The sequence below is a fragment of the Silurus meridionalis genome, chromosome 28 (assembly GCF_014805685.1).
Source record: "Silurus meridionalis isolate SWU-2019-XX chromosome 28, ASM1480568v1, whole genome shotgun sequence".
NCBI lineage: Eukaryota > Metazoa > Chordata > Actinopteri > Siluriformes > Siluridae > Silurus > Silurus meridionalis.
The window spans coordinates 3,977,501-3,997,082 of NC_060911.1; the positions used below are offsets into that span (position 1 = coordinate 3,977,501).

At 39.0% G+C, this 19,582-nt stretch overlaps 3 protein-coding genes across 3 annotated transcripts in view; 2 read left to right on the top strand and 1 right to left on the bottom strand.

Moving 5' to 3' along the window:
• Positions 1-5,700, top strand: part of apela (apelin receptor early endogenous ligand) — a 6,059-nt gene extending 359 nt beyond the window's left edge. Inside the window, exons 1-3 of the mRNA XM_046842690.1 lie at positions 1-572; positions 2,042-2,131; positions 5,170-5,700. The exon at positions 1-572 is cut by the window's left edge and continues 359 nt beyond it. Coding sequence (XP_046698646.1) covers positions 497-572; positions 2,042-2,130 — 165 coding nt within the window. The 5' untranslated portion in view covers positions 1-496 and the 3' untranslated portion in view covers position 2,131; positions 5,170-5,700. The remainder of the gene's footprint in view (positions 573-2,041; positions 2,132-5,169) is intronic.
• A 333-nt stretch (positions 5,701-6,033) lies between these two features.
• tmem192 (transmembrane protein 192) lies at positions 6,034-13,481 on the bottom strand. The gene is made up of 6 exons (XM_046842688.1): positions 13,266-13,481; positions 12,260-12,412; positions 11,399-11,660; positions 10,346-10,483; positions 7,397-7,508; positions 6,034-6,606 (listed from the first exon to the last, which is right to left on the bottom strand). Exons 1-6 carry the CDS (start codon positions 13,293-13,295, stop codon positions 6,483-6,485), a joined length of 819 nt encoding a protein of 272 aa, XP_046698644.1. The 5' UTR covers positions 13,296-13,481; the 3' UTR covers positions 6,034-6,482.
• Positions 13,482-13,593: 112 nt separating this feature from the next.
• On the top strand, positions 13,594-19,527 carry polr1e (RNA polymerase I subunit E). The gene is made up of 12 exons (XM_046842685.1): positions 13,594-13,745; positions 14,460-14,563; positions 14,648-14,724; positions 15,315-15,400; positions 15,754-15,806; positions 16,237-16,381; positions 16,801-16,911; positions 17,146-17,239; positions 17,372-17,502; positions 17,735-17,813; positions 18,738-18,869; positions 19,178-19,527. The coding sequence occupies exons 1-12, from the start codon at positions 13,634-13,636 to the stop codon at positions 19,341-19,343; spliced, it is 1,290 nt and encodes a 429-aa protein (XP_046698641.1). The 5' UTR covers positions 13,594-13,633; the 3' UTR covers positions 19,344-19,527.
• The last annotated feature ends 55 nt before the right edge of the window (positions 19,528-19,582 follow it).

Consider the following 19,582-nt stretch of genomic DNA (forward strand, 5'->3'; position numbering starts at 1 on the left):
CAGAATCTCCCAAACCCCCCAACTCTTACTTTCTAAGTGGGGGAGGGTGCCTTCCTGTCAGCTCTATTACCCTCTACATGTGGGGTCAATATGTGCAATGCAAAGTGTGTGTGAGTGTGTGTGTGAGTGAGTGAGTGAGGGCTGTCTTTTTTGTCCCCACCCAGTCTTAGGGTGAATTCTATACCCTCCCCTTATTCTGCACTCCTTTCTCCACCCCTTACTCCCCCCAACCCCCCTTTGTCTTGTCTGTTTAAAAAGAAGGGGGATAGTTCACATTGTTCAAACTGAACACCTACAGGTCATCCATTCCCTCCATAGACAGAGAGAGAAGAGAAAGAAAGAAAAACAGAGAGACAGAAAGACAGAGAAATAGAACGGACATCCTTGCAAGACAGTAACTGGATTTCCTCAGTGGCTTCATCAGCAAGATCTAGAAGTGGTGATTGAGGAGAAGAATCAGAGCGGACCGTTATTTGGCAGAAGTCGTCTCACCAATATGAGGTTCTTCCATCCGCTCCTCGTCCTGTTGCTCCTTCTCACGGTGCTGACGCTGCTCAGCGCACAGAAACCAGGTATGGAACTCATCCTTGCAAAACCAAGCAAAAAAAAGCATGCATTACAGTCCTGCATGAAATAGTTTTCACGCTTGTTTGTGGGTGCGGACGGTGATGCTGCGTGCGTAAAAATGAACCTGCGCCCGAGTGCGAATGGAACAGGGGTCACTTCTTATCTTTAATGCATTCACTGCAAATATTTGTTGAAAAAGATATACGATAGATCAGATAGCTAAGGTTCAGGATTTATACATCTACACAAAGCAGTAAATCAGCTCTTAAACTTGGGTGCAATTGAACACCATTCGACTCTAGGAGCGCATCCGACCTTCTGCCATGCACGTGACTGAAAGTCTAAATGATGTGAACGAATTGAGAAGTCGGGCAACAACTGTGTCAATTTTGATAATCAGATTGCAGTGAAAAAAAATCGCTTAATTGTGATTTACGCATAGCCAAGCCATTGCGCATTCCCAGTAACCGTCCATTAATAGGTCTCAGGGGAGAGACGCTATGGATTACACATACACACACGCACACACACGCACACGTGCGCACACAGACACAATATTACGCAACGCTTCAGTTCACGTTTGCTACATTTCTCCGTCTCCTATTGGTGTGCCAGAATAGGAATAGTAGCCTGTCTATTTATAAATACTATAAGTGATACAGTATTCATGCGCCCTAATTGGTGCAGTAGTAAAGGGTTTGGAACGCAGCCAGAGCCAGGGTTCAGTGACTTTGCGTTGGGGTCACTGACTTTTACTGCCTTCCTAAGTGCCTTTTAGCGCCTCCGGACTCCAAGAGGAATCCGGAGAAGACCTAAAGGGAGGGACACGACTCTTTCTTTAATCAAAAAATGGAGAATTTTTTTGGAGAATTTTTCCCACAGTGTTAAGCGACATTCTGGATGTTTTTTAGCTGCTCAGGGGTGTAAGCATGCATATAGGGATTAATTCAATGTAACCCATAAATTCCAATGCCCAGCGGCGGCTACGCGCAATTAAGCTCGTGCCCGCGGGCGCTCAAGCTCCGGTGCCCTATTGTTAATCATGCAGTTGAACACAATGAGTGAGGGATATTAGCATACGGCCACCACAGAGGGGAACGAGAAAGAAATAAAAGAATGGAAAGGAGGGGGGTGAAGGTGGAGCTATATGGCCTCACGTAGGCTACCTTTGCTTGTTAACAAATCGACGCTTGATTGATATATTGGTCCAATAGACTGCAACCCGTGTGAAGTCGTTGTGTTTGCAGGTAACGCCCCGGTGGTCCCACATTCCCCTAACTCCAGCTTTTCTCTTTTTTTTTACGTTTGCATGAATTCTTACAGTGTAACTAACTTTTTCTAAATCTTACACCTGAATATGTAGACATGGTATCTCAATGTAAAAAATGTTTCATGGTACATATAAATCCAAACCACAGTCTGAACCTGTTTACCCCAATCACATAGTTAACCTGCTTTCTTATTTGTGTTTTAGATTTTCTGAATCTGCGGCGAAAATACAGGAGACACCACTGTCCACACAAGCGCTGCCTGCCATTACACTCCAGAGTACCTTTTCCCTGAAGTAAGTTCACACACACTTTCCACACATTATGGCCACATTATTTCCCTCCTTTTATCTGATATACTCAATGAATTGTAGGGTTGAACCTCCAGTCTAGACTACCCTCAAATAGAGTAGATAGGTATGGATAGTTGGCATTCTTCTACTTTAAAAAACTACTAACAAATATTTGCCACATGCTTTAAATACCTGGAGCACAGTCCACAGGAACCCACCAAATCCTACTCACTTACTATGCTACATTCACTACATTGTGTGTGTGTGTGTGTGTGTGTGTGTGTGTGTGTGTGTGTGTGTGTGTGTGTGTGTGTTCTAAGGAGGACAAACCAGATTAATTAACAAAACTATAATTAAGCTAGACATAGGAAATGTTTAGTAAGCCCCCTGTCTGTCTTTTTTACTCATTCACACACACAGTGTGTAAACAGTCCTGAACTAAATTACAGTGTAATTGTGGCATCCCTTGAGGTTTAAGACTTTCTCTTAGACTGGGGGAAGTAAACAAAGCACACACTCGCAAAGATCACAAAATAGTTGGTTAACTTAAATACACCACAGATATAGAAACAGACACACACACACAGGAATTGCCCTACCCACATATATTGCCACACACAGTAAAACATGGGTGGCATTCACTAAATCAGCCAAACAGATTTTACCACAATGACACCATGTGTATAAGGATGCTTATTACTCTAGCTTGACTTAAATGTTGCATTATACCAAACATAATATTAAGTTATATCGTTATATTGTATTAAATTGCTATGGTTCCTTTCATTTATGATTCACTATAAAAAATAGGAAACGTGACTCAATCTGCTTAACTAAAGCAGTTTTATTTTAAAAGTTCTAGTTCAGTGAAACTTATGATGCAAAGAGAAGCTAATTAATTCTACAATAGAGTTCATTGCCTAATTCAGCTATTCAGTGACTTCTATTGAGAGACATGGTCCTTATTTTTTAAATAGCTTTTTCCAATATTTTTTCCAAATGGCATTTTTCCCCTTTTTTCCGCACTCTTCTCATATATAGCATGGCCAAATTAAAGGTTACTAAGGTCCCTCTTTGGCCCATGAGTGCCCTGGTTTGGTCATCTCTACCTCAGAACATGCTTTGTGCAAGATTTAATCTGATCCATAGGGTTTAAGTCTCACTGTCTTGGAGAAGAGAGGTTTATAGATTAGTCTAAATTCAGATTTAAGAGATTTACCCATAGTGCATAAGTTTTAGTGTTTTAGGAATTATTTAAAAATGTCAGAGATGAAACAATATCCCACAAAAGAGAGTACACCCCTCACATTTGAGCAACCATTTAAGTATATCTTCTCAAGGGACAATACTTTATATATGAAACCTGGATATATTTTAGAGTAGTCAATGTGCAGCTTGTATATAAGTACAGATTTACTGTCCTCTAAAAATAACTCAACATACAGCCATTATTATTGTCTAAACAACTGTCAATAAAAGTGAGTACACCCTAAGTGATAACAGCTGGACTATACGATATTGTTTATCTTGTATTCGAGCAGTTGCAATTTGGTGCTTTGAGTACAATTCTCTCATACTGACCACTGGATGTTCAACATGGCACCTCATTTCAAAGAACTCTTTGAGGATTTGAGAATTAGAATTGTTGCTCTCCACGAAGATGGCAGAGGCTATAAGATCGGTAACACCATGAAACTCAGTTACAGTACAGTGGTCATGGTCATACAAAGGTTTCTAAAGATGGGTTTCACTCTGTGGAAGTGCCCTCTGAGGAGTTCCACTCAGAGAAGAGGACATCATGCTTAACACAATGTCCTCCAGCCAAATGGCAGTTTTCCAAAATAATAAAGACCCCAAACACACCACCAATATGACAACTGCCTTGCAGAGGAACTGAAGGTGAAGGTAATGGAGGGGCCAAATCTGTCTCCAGACATGAACCCTATTGAGCACCTGTGGGGATCCTCAAGCAGAAGGCGGAGAAGTGCCATTTGTCTAACATCCAGCAGCTTTGTGATGTCATTATGGAGGTGGGGAAGAGGATCACAGCAACAACCTGTGCAGCTCTGGTGAATCCATGCCCAGGAGGATTAAGAAAGTGCTTCATAAAAATGGCGCACACACGAAATATTGGGGCTTTAGACACAGTTTTGACATGTTCACTTAGGGTGTACTCACTTTTATTGCCAGCTATTTTGACAATAATTACTGTATTTTGAGTTATTTTCAGAGGACAGTAAATCTATACTGCTATACAAGCTGAACATTAATTTTTCTTAAATATATCCAATTTTCATTTCTATAGTATTTTCCCTTGAGATGATCTACTAAAATGGTTGCTGAAATGTGAGGGGAAGTACTTACTTTTGTGAGATACTGTATTTAATAAGAACTTTACGCACATATTAAATGGAGAACTGAAAAGTGTAGACTTGGAAATGAAGGACCTCGTTTCTTGACAAATTCCAAATGGAGAACTTGTACATATGGAAATATGGCCTTAGACATCACAGTACACTAATAAAAAAAAAATCCAGTATGTAGTAAATCTGCAAAAGTGTCACACAATAATCCACAGTCATGTCAATGTATATATGTATCTGTTCACCAGAAACCAATGCCTGGTTTAACACTACACTACTGTGTGTTACTTCCTGCACAAAGTTACTTAAACAGCAATGGGGCGATAACAAACAACTTACAAACTAAATTCAAAAAGACTACTTAATGTACCTTTTAGGGACGTGTGTGTCAGCTGGGTGTTAATGTTGAAACGTGTGTGCGCGAGAAGTGACACTGTATCTGTGAGAACACACACTCTGTGCGCAGGCATAACGGAGCCGCCTACTGTTTTCAGACACTTTGGAAGGGTCGTCACCTTTCACCCATCCTCTCTGACCCCCACACAATGAGCCAGGGCCGGTCCAGAGTTAACAAAACACATGTGAAGAACAACTGCCAAGAGCATGGAGATAAAATGACTTTAACTGAGCTAAAATTGTACTGAACTAATCATGTCTTTTTTTTTTTTTTTGGCACAGGTTACTTGAAGCTGTCCATAAAAGCGATGAAGGATGAGTGTATGGATTGTGTCAAAGCGTCTAAAGAGCGCTGGATCACGTGTGTTGTACTTCAAGACAAGCAAAGACAACCATTCAGCAGAGCAAGTGACACAAAGCTATACAGTAAAGAAGCTTTCACACTCAGCTAGACTACATCAAATATATGGATCTCTTTGAATCACATGCCAACATTGAGATATATGTGAGCTGATTCAAGAAATGTTTATGGATATGGAGTTTCTCTATGTACAGTGCGTGTGTGTGTGTGTGTGTGTGTGTGTGTGTGTGTGTGTGTGTGTGTGTGTGTGTGAGTGTGAGATGAGACAGCATTTAAAACTTTTAAGTCAATAATTCCTGCCTGGAACACGACAAGTTTAACAATAACTCAATGGCCAACCACTGAATACCTACATCATTGTAAATAGCATGTAATGTACGAAATGTGTTTATATTGTAAGTTATATGCACTTCAAATGTTTTATTATTCTTATTAAATAAAATTTACTTCCTTTTCAAAAGAAAATTTTTTCAGAACATTTTTCTCAATGTAAACTGTTTAAAAAGCAAAAGGGAACCAACCAAATCAACTATAAACCTGATATAAAATATAATCCGTGTTATTTAGTTTGTTTTTGTTTGTAACCCAAAAGTGTAAAATGCAGGAGGAGAATACATTTGAAACCACAATGTAGCAGCCTGAAAGTAACTTTAGGAATGACGACTGTTTGTACAAATAGGTGTGAATGAGGGGCAGGTACTGAGTTCATAAAAGCCTTTTTTTAGACATTTATAAAAAATAATAATAAAAAAAAACCCATTAAATTTGAAGAACTGCGATGAATACATGTTGTTTTAAAAAATTTATTATGCAAGAAAAACTTGAATTCAAATAAAACAAAAAACATGTACAAATCACATTGCACTAAACATGAAGCACAAATCAGTCCTACTGCAGTTCACATTGAGAACCAATGTGAGAACCAAAATTCTCCACAGATACTTATAATATTCCATCCTAAATCAGCTTCAACTTCTTCATTCATCATTTAGTTGCTTTCACAGCTTGCAGGTTGATCAAAGTCTTTTTTCCTTCCTATTAATTCCATATGAAATCCTTTATTTAAAAGGAACCGTTACCGAGGAAGCATGGAAACAATGTTAAGGAGAGGAGTCTCTTTACCCGTTGAAACCCTTGTGATTAGTCGAGCACGGCCACTGCGGTCAGGCAGCAAACACACACACAAACAGACACAAGCATTAAAGCCCTGGTCAAACACTGGAATCCCCCTCCTTCAGTCTTTGGTGTGTTGTGATGTGAGCGCCAGGATTCTTTTGCTCAGCAGTGTGTTGTGTTGCTTCAGATACTCGATCAGGTCCGCTTGTTTCTCCACCACCTCTTCGAGACAGGAACCATCTCTTTTTTTTCACATGACACACAGTAAAAGATTAGTCTTGAATAACAATATATTATATACAAAAACTTTATGACTAGAGAAAGCATGACTAGAGGCCGTCACTAACTCAGGTGTGTGTATATGTGTAATGGAAATGCAGTATTTCTGTAAGGAAACTGAGTTTATATGATCTGTTTACAAACCCTGCAGCATGACCAGAGGGTGTGTTCGGGTGTGTGTTTGTTGGTGTGTTGGCCTCCACCTATGGAGATGCTAATGAGAGCTATGGGGGTGAGAGATAAAATTCTAACCCTCTATCTAAAGCACATTAGCTTTTCAACAAGTCCAGCGCAATCCAAGTACAATTGGAAGATTTAATTACAATTGTAGCTAAATGTGCACTAATCCGCAATTAAATCTCTTACTTTATAGAAAGGTAGCAAAGAATTGCTGACTCATGATTGTCCCCTCCCTCTTATAAATGCAATGTCTGTGTATTTAACTAAAATACAGGACGGTGTAAATGCCATAAGAATCATTCTATTCATATCTGATTTATGTGTGCAAATTAACATGACTAAGCAACGGTAAACATTAAATTAGCTTGAAGCTTTCGGAAACATAATCCTGTCCCTACTTTTAATATCTTAATAATAAAAGTAATATTAATTTACACAGTTCCCACATTCCAACATTTCCACACTTATTGCAGATTTTTCCTTCAATCTCACCCGTTTAATTCTCAGGACCTTATTGCACTGAGCTAACGACTCGACAGACCTTGCGTTTGTTACAACGCTCGCACTCGTTACCTGAAGCCCATCTCGGTGTGTGCGTCGCTGTAAGTAGCCGAGTAGGTGTGAGATCTCTCGTCTTCGGTGATATCTGGACTTAGTCTTGCCCTGTTATACCTGAACACGTGCACTGCAACAGATAGAGTTCAGAACAATGCAATCATCGCATACGTTTACTTTTCTCTCTATGAAGAAGCTAAAAGGGACTGTTTAACGGTAGTACTAAAAAAAAAAACTCGTAAACTCCATGTTATAAGTTGTCAAGATATATTTGGCTATAAATGTGACCAGTTCCCAGTTCAACTTAGAATAAAAATTGGAGAATAAATAGAATTACATTAGCGGAATATCTATAGATTGGGAATATTTATAGACACATGGACTACAAAGTCCATACTGTCCCATAGAAAAAAATATATAGATGTCTAAATCACAGCCTCTAATCAGCATTAATTAAACAACCCCACGCACCTTCTCTCTCACACACACACACACACACACACACACACACACACACACAGTAAACTTCTATCTATAACTGAAGGAAATGGCCTGCAATGGCCCATCCACTACAGTGAACAGATATCACCTTCACTAGACCTGATGTTTTCTTTCTTTCTTTCTTTCTTTCTCTCTCTCTCTCTCTCTCTCTCTCTCTCTCTCTCTCTCTCTCTCTCTCTCACACACACACACACACACACACACACACACACACACACATATTTTATATATATATATCCATCCCTTACTCTCGCTCTCTCAGTGAGCAGAACTGGGTCAGTTTAATGCCGAGGGGTTTATTAAGGGTAATTAGACACTTCTGTCACCACACATCCAGAAAAGCTAAGGAATGTTCTTTTTAGGAAAACAACACTGGCAGATGGAGTGCTCCATGGATGTGTCACATTCCTCATATCTCCGTTAAAGAGTTGTGCTTCCCTCAGTAGGGGACATAAACACGACCGTAATAACCCCAATCATGTGTGCACACACACAACACACACACACCTTTCTATAAACAAGTGAGTTTTTCACTTTACTTCCAAATCAATGTTTAACTTCTAACACACACGTAATAAAAAGTGCCTGCAGCAGCATGTGGATTTCATGAACTCGTCAAGGAAGTGAAAAGAACCTGAAACGCTGTTTATGTAAGGATTTAATGTTGGAAATGGATGCCTGATCCCGAGCTGGAATGCGAGTTACAATTCAATTTATCTATTGGATAGGGGTCTGTGATTTGACGATAAACGTATCATTTCAGGATTTTCAAAGGATTTTTCCAGAACAAGCTCTATTATATAGCTATGCTCACAGGAATGCCATCGAGACTGTTTTAAGTGAGAAATAACAAATATTTTGTATTTTCATTTTGAATTGCATATTGTTTAGTGAGAAAACTATATAACAAAAATTCTAATACAGCTTTAATGATTACCTATAAACTATAAAGGCTGACAATAGGTTTAAAATTATATAAAATATTCCAGGAGAATGTGCTTGCACGTTCTTTTGACTTCCATATGAAGTAAGTTTTAATAAACTGGTTTCAGTACAGAAATCTCAATTGGCAGATAAATCCAGTATCTGAAACTGGTGAAGAAATGTCTAGAAGTAACTATAACTTAAAAAAAAAAAAAAAACTTTCATTCATGTTTCCGGTTTTCTCTCGTGTCAGTCTTACACCGTTTCCACTGGATCTGTACAATACAAGGCAAACTCATGCCACCTCTCTACCTGTTCGATCCGAAACACAATAGGGCTTCATCTTCCCTGTGCGTTAGGGTTAGACAATACAAGTCCAACTCCCCTCCTTGCTCCCTTTGAAGGGCCCTAAAGCAGCTTTGAAGTGTAGAGGTGGCATACGACCCATGCAGAATGCTGCATTCATGTTCAAATGAAGAGGCAGAGAGAAAGAGAAAAAGAGAGAGATGCGACATCAAAGCGCCCGGAGCATGACTTTGGCCTAACAGCACCTTCCTTAAGGAAGAGTCAGAGAGAGATGGATAGCGGGAGATAAACGGATGCGGAGAGATGGGCGGATGGATAGGGGTTGTTCATTAGCACAATAAACATGGGAGCTGTGCCGAAATGTTTAGGCTGATCGATGAGATTGTTCTCGTGTTGCTCGATGTAACTAAGCAGAGTACAATTTCACTTATGCTATCCAGCAAGGAAAAGCACAAACAACTTAATCTGCTAACACACACACACACACACACACACACACACACACACACACACACACACACACACACACACTTGGATAATCTGTCAACGGAGTTCATTTAAACAGCACTAAACTTAACAGGGTGTGTCTTAACGCATGGTCGATCTCCAGTTCACTAATCATCCAAGGAATCCAAGTGCTGATATGAAAGTGTGTGCGTGGGAGAGTGTCAATACTAAAGACAATGCTATGATTTATTAGGGTGGGGTCGCTTCATGTAGCCTTGGGCAAAAAATAAATAAAATCCTTTCATTCGAACATTTTTTGCCCTCTCTTACATACCTCACTCAAGATGTCACACAAAAAGCGAAGAAAAAGGAAAAAATGAAGAGAAATTAAAAGGAAAGTCTAAAAAAAAAAGTATATGAGAGAGCGCGAGACAGAGAGAGAGAGAGAGAGAGCGAGAGAGAGAGCGAGAGAGAGAGAGAGAGAGAGAGAGAGAGAGAGAGAGAGAGAGAGAGAGAGAGAGAGAGAGAGAGAGAGAGCCTTGCTGATTGTAATACAGCCTTGTGTGTGATCCTGAAGGGAATAAAGACAGTAGCTGAGGTATTGTAATGCGAGGCATTTGGAGCAGGGGGATGTGTGTGTGTGTGTGTGTGTGTGTGTGTGTGTGTGTGTGTGTGTGAGAGAGTTTTATAGTGTATATGCAAAGAAAAACGTTATTACTTTTCTTAGTCTTATACCAAGGTTTAGCAGTCGATTGAATTTCTGGGCAGAGTGTGAACGCTGAAAAGTACCTGTATACACCAGAAGGCATATAAAGGATGCAAGTAGCTCGATGCAGATGATGATGAGCAGCAGACACACCGAGAGGTTTTTCATTTTGTTTTCCAGCAGAGAGGACTGGGCGAGTACTATCAGCACCGCAGCATTACCTGTAGAGGAAGAACAGTGGATGTTTACACTTAACCTATTGGTCTTATAGAATACCTATAGCTTCTAACGACACTATTGCTATGGCGACAAGAACATAAATATGAGTGGACCACGAATTGCTTCGCTATCGATATCAAACACATTAGCATTACTAATTAGTATGTGTTTAGTATTGGGGAAGTGGTAGCTCAGTGGTTAAGATATTAGGCTTGTTATAGGATGGTTGTGAGTTTGAATCCCACTACTACCACTGCTGGGCCCCTGAACAAGGCCCTTTACCCTCAATTGCTGAGGTGATATAATTATAAGTTGTTCTGAATAAGGGCATCTGCCGAATGCCTAAAATCTTATGTAATGTAAAGATATACTGAATAAATTGTCAAAACAAAATGCCTGAATGGAAGAATCTATTATTAACAAAGATATTTTGCCCTCTGCTGCATACGTGGGGAATTGCATTTCCAAAAACGACAATTTATACATTAATTCTCTTTGCTTTTAAATAAACCAGCTGATAATATAGAAACACAGGTTTTTCTTAAGCTTTTGTTTAACTTAATTATGAGTACATATTCAGGAGAGAAAAAACACACATTACAAATGTGAATGCTTATTTATCAATCTCCAACAACACATTATCCGAAAACAGGATCTGGAGACTATTCTGGGAACTCTGGGAGTGATGCAGGATGAGATGCCAGTTCATCACAGAACACTGTATGGATGTTTATTTACATCTAATAGTCACTAGTCCACCACTTGGGTGTTTTTAGTAGGAAAAAAAAATATGACACATGGACACTGTGAGAACAAGCAAACATCAAAAAAGACATTTGTAAACAATGTGCCTTTTTTATCTAGCACAAAGGGAAAGGTGTGTGTGTGTGTGTGTGCGTGTTTGTGTGTGTGTATACCTGCAGAATGTATGAGTAATGGCAGGTGCTTGAGCTTTGTGGTTTTTCTGTAAAATTTCAGGTATCCTCTCTGCCTCACGGCATTGTGGTGATACTGCACACATCTCTCAAAAAGAAAGACCAGTAGCCACAGGACCACCTTCAAAAGCAGCATCAGGGTTCTCGAGTCCACCCCGTTCAACGCTGCCATGCACTCGGCAGAGTGAGTGTCAGTTAACCAGCACACCGAAGCCAGGGCAAGGCACGTGCTCACATACACCACCTAGGGGTCAGGTAAAACAAAACACAATAATAACACGCATATTATTTTTATTATTTAAGTCACGTTAATCACAGTTTCAGCATTTTGTTTGTTAGAGGCACAAGAGTTCTAGCGCTTACACCAACCATTGTACTCTGTGTGGGGTTTTTTACTAAAAATAATCCTGCATAATTGTTAGGGATGTACCTGAACAGTCTTGTGGTCAAAAGAGAGCAACTTGTAGACATTGGTGAATTTTAAAATGGCATTAAAAAACACTTTTGTTTGTCAACAGAACTCAACTGACTGAATAAATCGGACAGAATTTCCACACCGTTATTAGCTTTAACAGTGATCAATGAAGTGAAGAAAGAATGCTGAGGCTGTGATGGACTTTCACCTAAGGTGATGAGCCCCACACTAACGTGGATGAGCTGAATCAAAGTGCGAACTCGGCTTCCTTTTGTCAACGCGATTCCTTCAAATATGGCTGCTTTCTGTTTTTTTACTTATAACTTAACCTGCGTAAAGATCAACACATTCACACCACGAAAGATCACTTCTCACTTGCTAAGTGTATTTTTTCATACTTTATAGTTCACACTGATGTTTATACTCACATGCAGCACATTCAGGGACACAGCTCCCCATGTTGTGGGGAGTTTTTGAAATTCTTGCTTGATGACTGACTCCAAAGCATTCTGGTATATGAGGGGGCCATCGATTAAAGGGTCATCTTCGATGCTTTGGGTGATATCTGTGCTTCTGTTACTCTGGGCACACACAAGGTATTGTGATTTTACATTACAGGCTGAATAAAAAGATCAGTCACAATTTTGTACTATAGAAAGAATATATCTTTAAAGTCCACCAAGAGCAAAAGTATCAAATTAATGTGTATTAAAGCACCATGACACTGACATCTCTTTTCATGCAGAAACGAGCTTGAGAAGACTCTCAATTATGGGCGAATCTACAAAGATGCAAAGTGCGAGTCGATACGCCGTTCAAATGAATCGAATCCCAAAACAATGCAAAGTCGGGAATATTGTCAGAAAAAAGAGACTATAAAAAACTTAAAACGAAGCGAGTTTCGAAACAAAAAAAAAAAACAAACAAAAAAAAATAATTGAGAGGGTTCTGGACAGCATTTTAAGCGATGCAATGAAAGAATCGGTTCAGGACATTTGATTCTCTAACTAGGAGATCAAAACAATCGAATCGTTAAATTATTTTTTTTTAAGTAACACTTTGGATTAAAAAATATATATTAATTTATATTTAACCATTGATTTATTAATTATTGTTCTACGCAAATTAAACACTCGTTATGTTTTTTAGCAGGAAAGAATATAATCCTACAGCTATATTGTAAATAAATATGACAACAGTGAATATTAAATAGCGACAAAATGACCATAAAAACACATCTTTCCACATATAAAATTGTGTCAAAAATGCAAAAGGAACCATAAAAAAACCCAATAAATACAAAAATAATCAGCTAAAGGTCGACAACAACAAACTCGACTGTCACGTGGCGGTGCAACGCGGAAGTATTTACATTGAGATATAAAAAAATTTAATTAAATGAAACAAACAATAAAATTATATATTTATACCCACCGTTTTTGCCAGGAGTTGTTTTGAGTCCATGCTGTTTGCTCACTAGAAACATACAAATCCAACCCCACGTGATAAAGCACACAGATCTCCTCTCCACATCCCCGATATTTACAATCAATTTCATACAGTTCAAAAAAATCATTTCCGGATTATGACACGTCAAGATTAAAGTCTTCCTCTCAATTTCAAATAAAATATTCCGATCTCTCCAGATGAAACATACTGGGCGTGTTTATTATATTATATATGATGAATATGGAAGGGTGGACGTAGAAATCACGTGAAAACTGACCGCTCTTTAATGCTACCGAACGCGTATCCTGGCGGTCACCACGTGGCGGCGCTGTGGAGCAGCAGCAGCGCCGTGGATGTGGGGAAAAAAAAAACCAACAAACAAGAATACTTCAGTAACAGTAGCAATGGCGGCGTTCTGTACGTGGAAACCGTGTAAAGAATCGGAAGAAGAACGAGCCGTTATTGGTAAAATGTCACCACACAAGTCAGGGGATAATATCTGACTGCTCAGAGGTTTTGTGTTTGGATGTAAATGTGGAAAAGAATGATTAAGTTAAGGGGGCCATTACTTTTAGATACCCACGTGGGTTGCTGGGAACAGCACACTATACAGAGCAGTCAGTACACTGTATATGAAGTAGATTAGACTGGTTTATATATATATATATATATATATGAGTATGAGTTTAATTACCTGGGATAAACAGTGCAAAGTGATGGAGAGTGTGTTAGAGAAGTGAAGAAAAGAGTGCAGGCAGGGTGGAGTGGGTGGAGAAGAGTGATAGCAGGAGTGATTTGTGATGGAAGAGTATCTGTGAGAGTAAAAGGGAAAGTTTATAGGACTGTGGTGAGACCTGAGATGTTGTGTAGTTAGAGACAGTGGCATTGAGTAAAAGACAGGAGGTGGAGCTGGAGGTAGCAGAGCTGAAGATGTTGAGGTTTTCGTTGGGAGTGACGATGATGAGTTTATTAGAGGGACAGCACATTTGGCCCGATTGAGAGGAAAACAGGAAAGCCAAGAAGTAATTTTGGGCAGCATAGGAAACCAGATGTAAAAATCGTGCAAATGTGAAATAATCTAGAATGCCATTGAAAAATTGAATGAAATTTGCAGGTTATTTTCTGTGTATAAAAATCACAAATTCTCATCTATTCTCCATCTATTCGTCATTTCTGCAGTGAAATTTTCCAACGGCCAGGTGAAAAACATCGATCAGCTGAACTTCCAGCTTTTCAAGCACTCTGACGATGTCAATCCGAGAAAGAAACACAGGCGCATGGTGGTAATGATGCCTCTTATCAAATATTAAGGCTGTATTTAAGTGAAAATTGACATTGACGAGTTGACAAGTTTGTGTGTGTTCCAGGTTGCGGAATCAGATCGGTTGTCCTATGTCGGGAGTAACTTCGGCTCGGGCTCGTTACAATGCAACAACATGTGCAAGTACGTTTGGGTTTATTCTATGAGAGGGGCACTGAGTTTCTTTTACATTTTAGAGCATGCATTGGAGAAATAGAGAAAAAAAATGCAACATGGTCATTTTTCACTATTATTGAAAACATGCTATCATATAGCGACAATCCAGAGATGATCATTTAGAGTCCGCTTGGGTTTATGGTTTTATGTTTTGTCATGAAATATATTTAATGTTTGTGTGACTGGTTGTTGGGAAAAATAGACATTCCAAGAGATTCTTTGTCTAAAGACTTTATCATTATGTGCCAAAACACATGTTGGTTTTAAGTTGTTGCAGCAGGGTACAGTCTGAACTATACCCGTGTACTGTTTAGATTATATCACCAAGTCTGGACATCAAAAACAAAGCGAACAAATTAAGTGTGCAATGTGATCAGACATGTCTCTTTGGAAACTTTATCGTCTCAGATAAACAATGAGTGAAGATCTCCTGAGGTGAATTATGACCTTGTGTTGCTTCTTTTTTTTGTATACTGTTATGTACTGGATTGTTTTTATTGTACTGTGATTTGAGACGTTTTGACACAATGTTCCTCAAAGCTCCTCTGAACTTTCAGTTATTTTGTGGGAGTTTTGAACAAAACCACCATGAAGATGAAGGTGCAAAGGGCTCAGCTTTTCAACCTGCAGCCAGTCATACCAGGTATCCACACACACACACCTGCACACACATACAGAAACACATACATGTTAAGCAAGGAGCTCTGTGGGTAAGATGGTGGACTTTGGAAGGTTTTGGGTTTAAATTCCAGCACCACCAAGCTCTTAGGGGGTCTGGGGGCTTTTGCAGTTTTCCATTCAATTGGGGAAACTTCTGTCATTAATTATTTCTGTTAAGGACGGTAGCACACATTTTTCTTTCTATTTTCTATAGAATTTGAGCGTAAGATCAGATTCCCTCTACAAGCTGCACAGTAGAATAGGCTCGATATTTGTTGTGAAATGGGGTTGTTAAAAAATGCAAAATAAAATGTGTATTCTGTCTGAGCATCTTAGGAGAAACATCAGCAAATACTGATGACAATGAGAGCAAGACCTACAGAGAGAAGGTAAGGCAGTGTGCAGACTTTTTTTTTTTTTTACCCTGGTCATATCCAGGTTTCAGCTGTAATCTTGACAGAATCTTCTTGAATGGATTTGTATGAATTTACGCACGATACGTATTAATTTGAGATTTGAGAATCGAGCAACAAAAACAGCAATCCCATTTCTAATGAAACGAAGAGACAGTTAGAGCCTCTGTCTTCAAAAGGCAGTGTAGGACAGATGTAGCAGATGTGCCAGGATGAATTAGATACAGTCACAAAGCGGTTCATGGGATTTAGATGTTTGAGGTGGTCACGATTTGTAGTTTATTTTTTATTTTTGAGAATGTTTAGCCCACTTTTACCAATTTTGTCTAAAGGGTGTGTAAGGGTGCTCTTAAATGTATGAATTGACGGAAAAGTGCCTGGACTTGAGAATCCTGTGTGTTTGCAGTTGGACGCTCTCATCGAGGCGTTCGGCACGACAAAGCAGAAGCGCGCTCTGAGCTCCAGGCGCCTGAACGAGGTCGGGAACGACACGCTGCAGAAAGCTGTGGCTCGAGCTGCCAGCAACATCATAGACCAGAAAGGACTGGAAGGTAAAACATGTGACTCCATAATTAAAATTTTTTTTTGGGAGGGGGGAAGAAATGTTTTTACCAGACACAAGATTGCTAATTTGTGTGGTAGCACAGGCATGTTTCATTTTAGCAAATTGTTAAATGTGATCAATGTGCAGCTTTCCAGCAGCTTTGGAAGGAGTCTCCAGTGCCAGTCAGAGATGAAGCTGCAAAGTCAGTCTTTCTTCTATGCGAGAGTCTGAACAGCTTCTATTATGATATAAGAGACAACTGGAAAATTGTTGATGTTTTTACAACATTAAATGTTGTTATAAATGGAGATAAATTATAGTATTTTAGTTTCTTTTGGTAAAAACAGTGCAAACGTTGACAACTTGCTTTTGTGTATAAGTATAAAGAAATCTCTCTCTCTCTCTCTCTCTCTCTCTCTCTCTCAGCATTGCAGCAGGATGTGGCAGATTCACAGACCCTGACTGAATCCAATTTCTTCCTCCCGCCCTGTAACAGGGACGCAGTAAACCGTGAGGATGTTTACCCCTTTAATGACCGTATCCTTCTCAAGTTAAAGAAAGAAAAAAGACAAGTGACTAAAGTCCAGCTCAAGTTGTCAGCAGTCTACTGTGATATGCAGTACCTGAGGTTCTTAAAGCTTTTAATCAGAAGAACCCTACAGGACAACATATTGGACAACTGTTACATTTGAATGACATTGTGTTTTTCTCGTATATGGATGTGTAATGGTTTTTAAGTCAGGCTTAACGTTTTCCTCAACTTCCTCTCAGTGCTGTCTCTAGCCGAGTTTGACTCGCTCAAGCAGCTTGGTGAGAAAATGTTGGGACTTATCTCTGAAGACAAGCTGACCAAAAGTGGCTCCTTGTAAGACAAGACTCATGAAGATTTTGTTAATATATTGGGTTGTGATTATGCCACAGAGTGCATCAAATAATAACAATAAAGCTCATAGCTTTGTTGCAGCACCCTCGCTAACATTGTTCTTCGGCGTTGTAGACCTGAGACAGTAAAGAAGATTCTGAAAAGTCTTCCCAAAGAGGGTGAAGATCGAGACCGAGAAGCACGCTGTGCCTGGTACCTGTCTTACCTCATCAGACTTGCACAGATAAAAAAACTGCAGAAAAAGTGTAAGTATTGGCTGGAAATCTTATACACACACCTAACAGTGTCAGTCAAAAATTCACTATTGTGCAATCTTGGTCTATTTTTTTTTCATGATACAAGATGCACTGTTTTCTCTGAGTCTCAGAGAAGAAAAAGCACTAACCTGTTGAATGAAACAATACACGTGATTGATTATAAGCAGCCTTGTTATACAAATAGCCTTTTTATAATATGTTTGTTTTTTGTTTCTGGAAGTTGGTGAGAGTGAATGTCCATCAGTTGTCTTCAGGAAAGTCCAGAAGCACTTCACAGTGGAGAGTTTTGATAAAGGAAGGTTTGTACAAGTTTGAAGGATTGATGTTTGTTACAAGAAGAAGAAAAGCAGTATCTCAGTGTATCAGTTTAATCTCAAAAGACTGCTCAAGTGCCATTCTTAAGCATTTATTATTTATACTAAAATTATTTGTAGCAAGAATTCAAAAGCCAACACCAAAAAATTCCATGTTTAATTTTCTCCATTTTGTGATTAGGATATTTTATGGTGTGTCCTTAATCACGGGTCATTTTGTCATTTTGTCACATGGGTTTATCAACATGTATATTAATAATATTATGACTATATAATAAGTGCTTGTTAAGCAAAAACCTTTCTATACTGAAATGGATTATTAGTCCATCTGTGAGAACCTTCAAAAGGAATATGCAGGATTCTACAGCAGGCATTCCACTATAAGAGTGTTATAACCCATAACGGTTCTGAGAACCTAAAACAAAATAAAAGATATACAAAATATATCTATATAAGATCCCTTAGTTAACAGTGTATGTCAGAACACAAACCAAGCTATGAAGTCAAAGGAATTGTCTGTAGACCTCCGAGAGATGATCGAATCGAGGCACAGATATGGGGAAGGGTACAGAGCATTGAAGGTCTCAATGAACACAGTGGCCTCCACACTCCAAAATGTAGTGGAACATCATCTCAGAAGAGTTGAGGTTATTATTAACAGGAAATGGAAACTAAATGTGGAATGGGATGTTTCAAAAAGCACAAATGAATATTATGGTCAGGTGACCATATACTGTAACTTCTATAAGTAAATATTAATGTAGTTTTACAATATATTGTCATTTACAGAGTAATATATTGTGTTTATGAACATCTGTTTAAATAAATATTTTATAATTCATCTTAATACTATATAGATTTCATCTAAATGCACACATGACAATGTTTTTCTGAATCTTTCCCCCCCAGAGTGAACAGCACGGTGACTGCTTCTACAGTCATTAAGATCGCGTCCCACTGTCTGGCTTTACTGCTTCATATTGGAGACCAGCAAGTAGACCTGACGCTCCTGCACAGAGACCTTGCTATCAGCGAAACCAAGTCAGCCTAAGCAAAGACTTCTCTTTTCTCTCTGCTGTTTAATGTGATGCACAATGACCATTAATTCTAATCGATTTAATGTATTAATATTTTTCTGCAACTGTGAGGCAAATTACTGGTTTATATTATTGCACTTGCTGAATTGTGTTCCCCTTTTTTCGATTTACAACTTACTGACTTGTGTATGTGCTCCACATGAATGTTTTTTACTAATATGGTGCAGAGATCTAAAAGAAAATTATTTTTTGTGTTTTTTTTTAAAAAGTCTCCAGTTCCAAAATCTAACTGCACTATTGTTTGTTTTTTAGGATGCTGGAGGTGGCAAAAGCCATGGGGCTTAAACTTTCCCGCCAGTCCATCCACAATTTGGAGGAGTCAGGACTACAGGATGACCACAGAATGGCTTCACTGGAGCTTCCACTTGTACGCTACGAACGGCGGATGGAGAGCCGAAAACGCAAGAAAATGAAGTGAAATGGAATGACCGAATGTACGTTCATGATTCAGTAACTCCATAGACATTTTCCATTTTAATGTCTGGTAAGCTTTAGGAAGGGAGAGACACAAGTGAATGAATACAAATGAATCGTTTATTTCCCCACATAATGAGCACATACCCTCATTTTATTGTGAATAAAACGAAGTCATTTGCTTGAAATTAGCTTATTTCTTGTGTGCCCTCGGAAAAGGCTATCGATCCAAAGTTGAACTGC

Bases quoted from the DNA above. Each gene is read 5' to 3' on its own strand.
- tmem192 (XM_046842688.1), bottom strand. From the start codon at position 13,295: ATGGACTCAAAACAACTCCTGGCAAAAACG. The intron at 12,413-13,265 runs GTGGGTATAAAT...GTGTGTGCCCAG, and splicing joins AACAACTCCTGGCAAAAACG to AGTAACAGAAGCACAGATAT. The intron at 7,509-10,345 runs GTACTTTTCAGC...TATCTGTTGCAG, and splicing joins ATGCCTTCTGGTGTATACAG to TGCACGTGTTCAGGTATAAC.
- polr1e (XM_046842685.1), top strand. From the start codon at position 13,634: ATGTGGGGAAAAAAAAAACCAACAAACAAGAATACTTCAGTAACAGTA. The intron at 17,503-17,734 runs GTAAGTATTGGC...TGTTTCTGGAAG, and splicing joins AAAAAAACTGCAGAAAAAGT to TTGGTGAGAGTGAATGTCCA. The intron at 17,814-18,737 runs GTTTGTACAAGT...TTTCCCCCCCAG, and splicing joins GAGAGTTTTGATAAAGGAAG to AGTGAACAGCACGGTGACTG.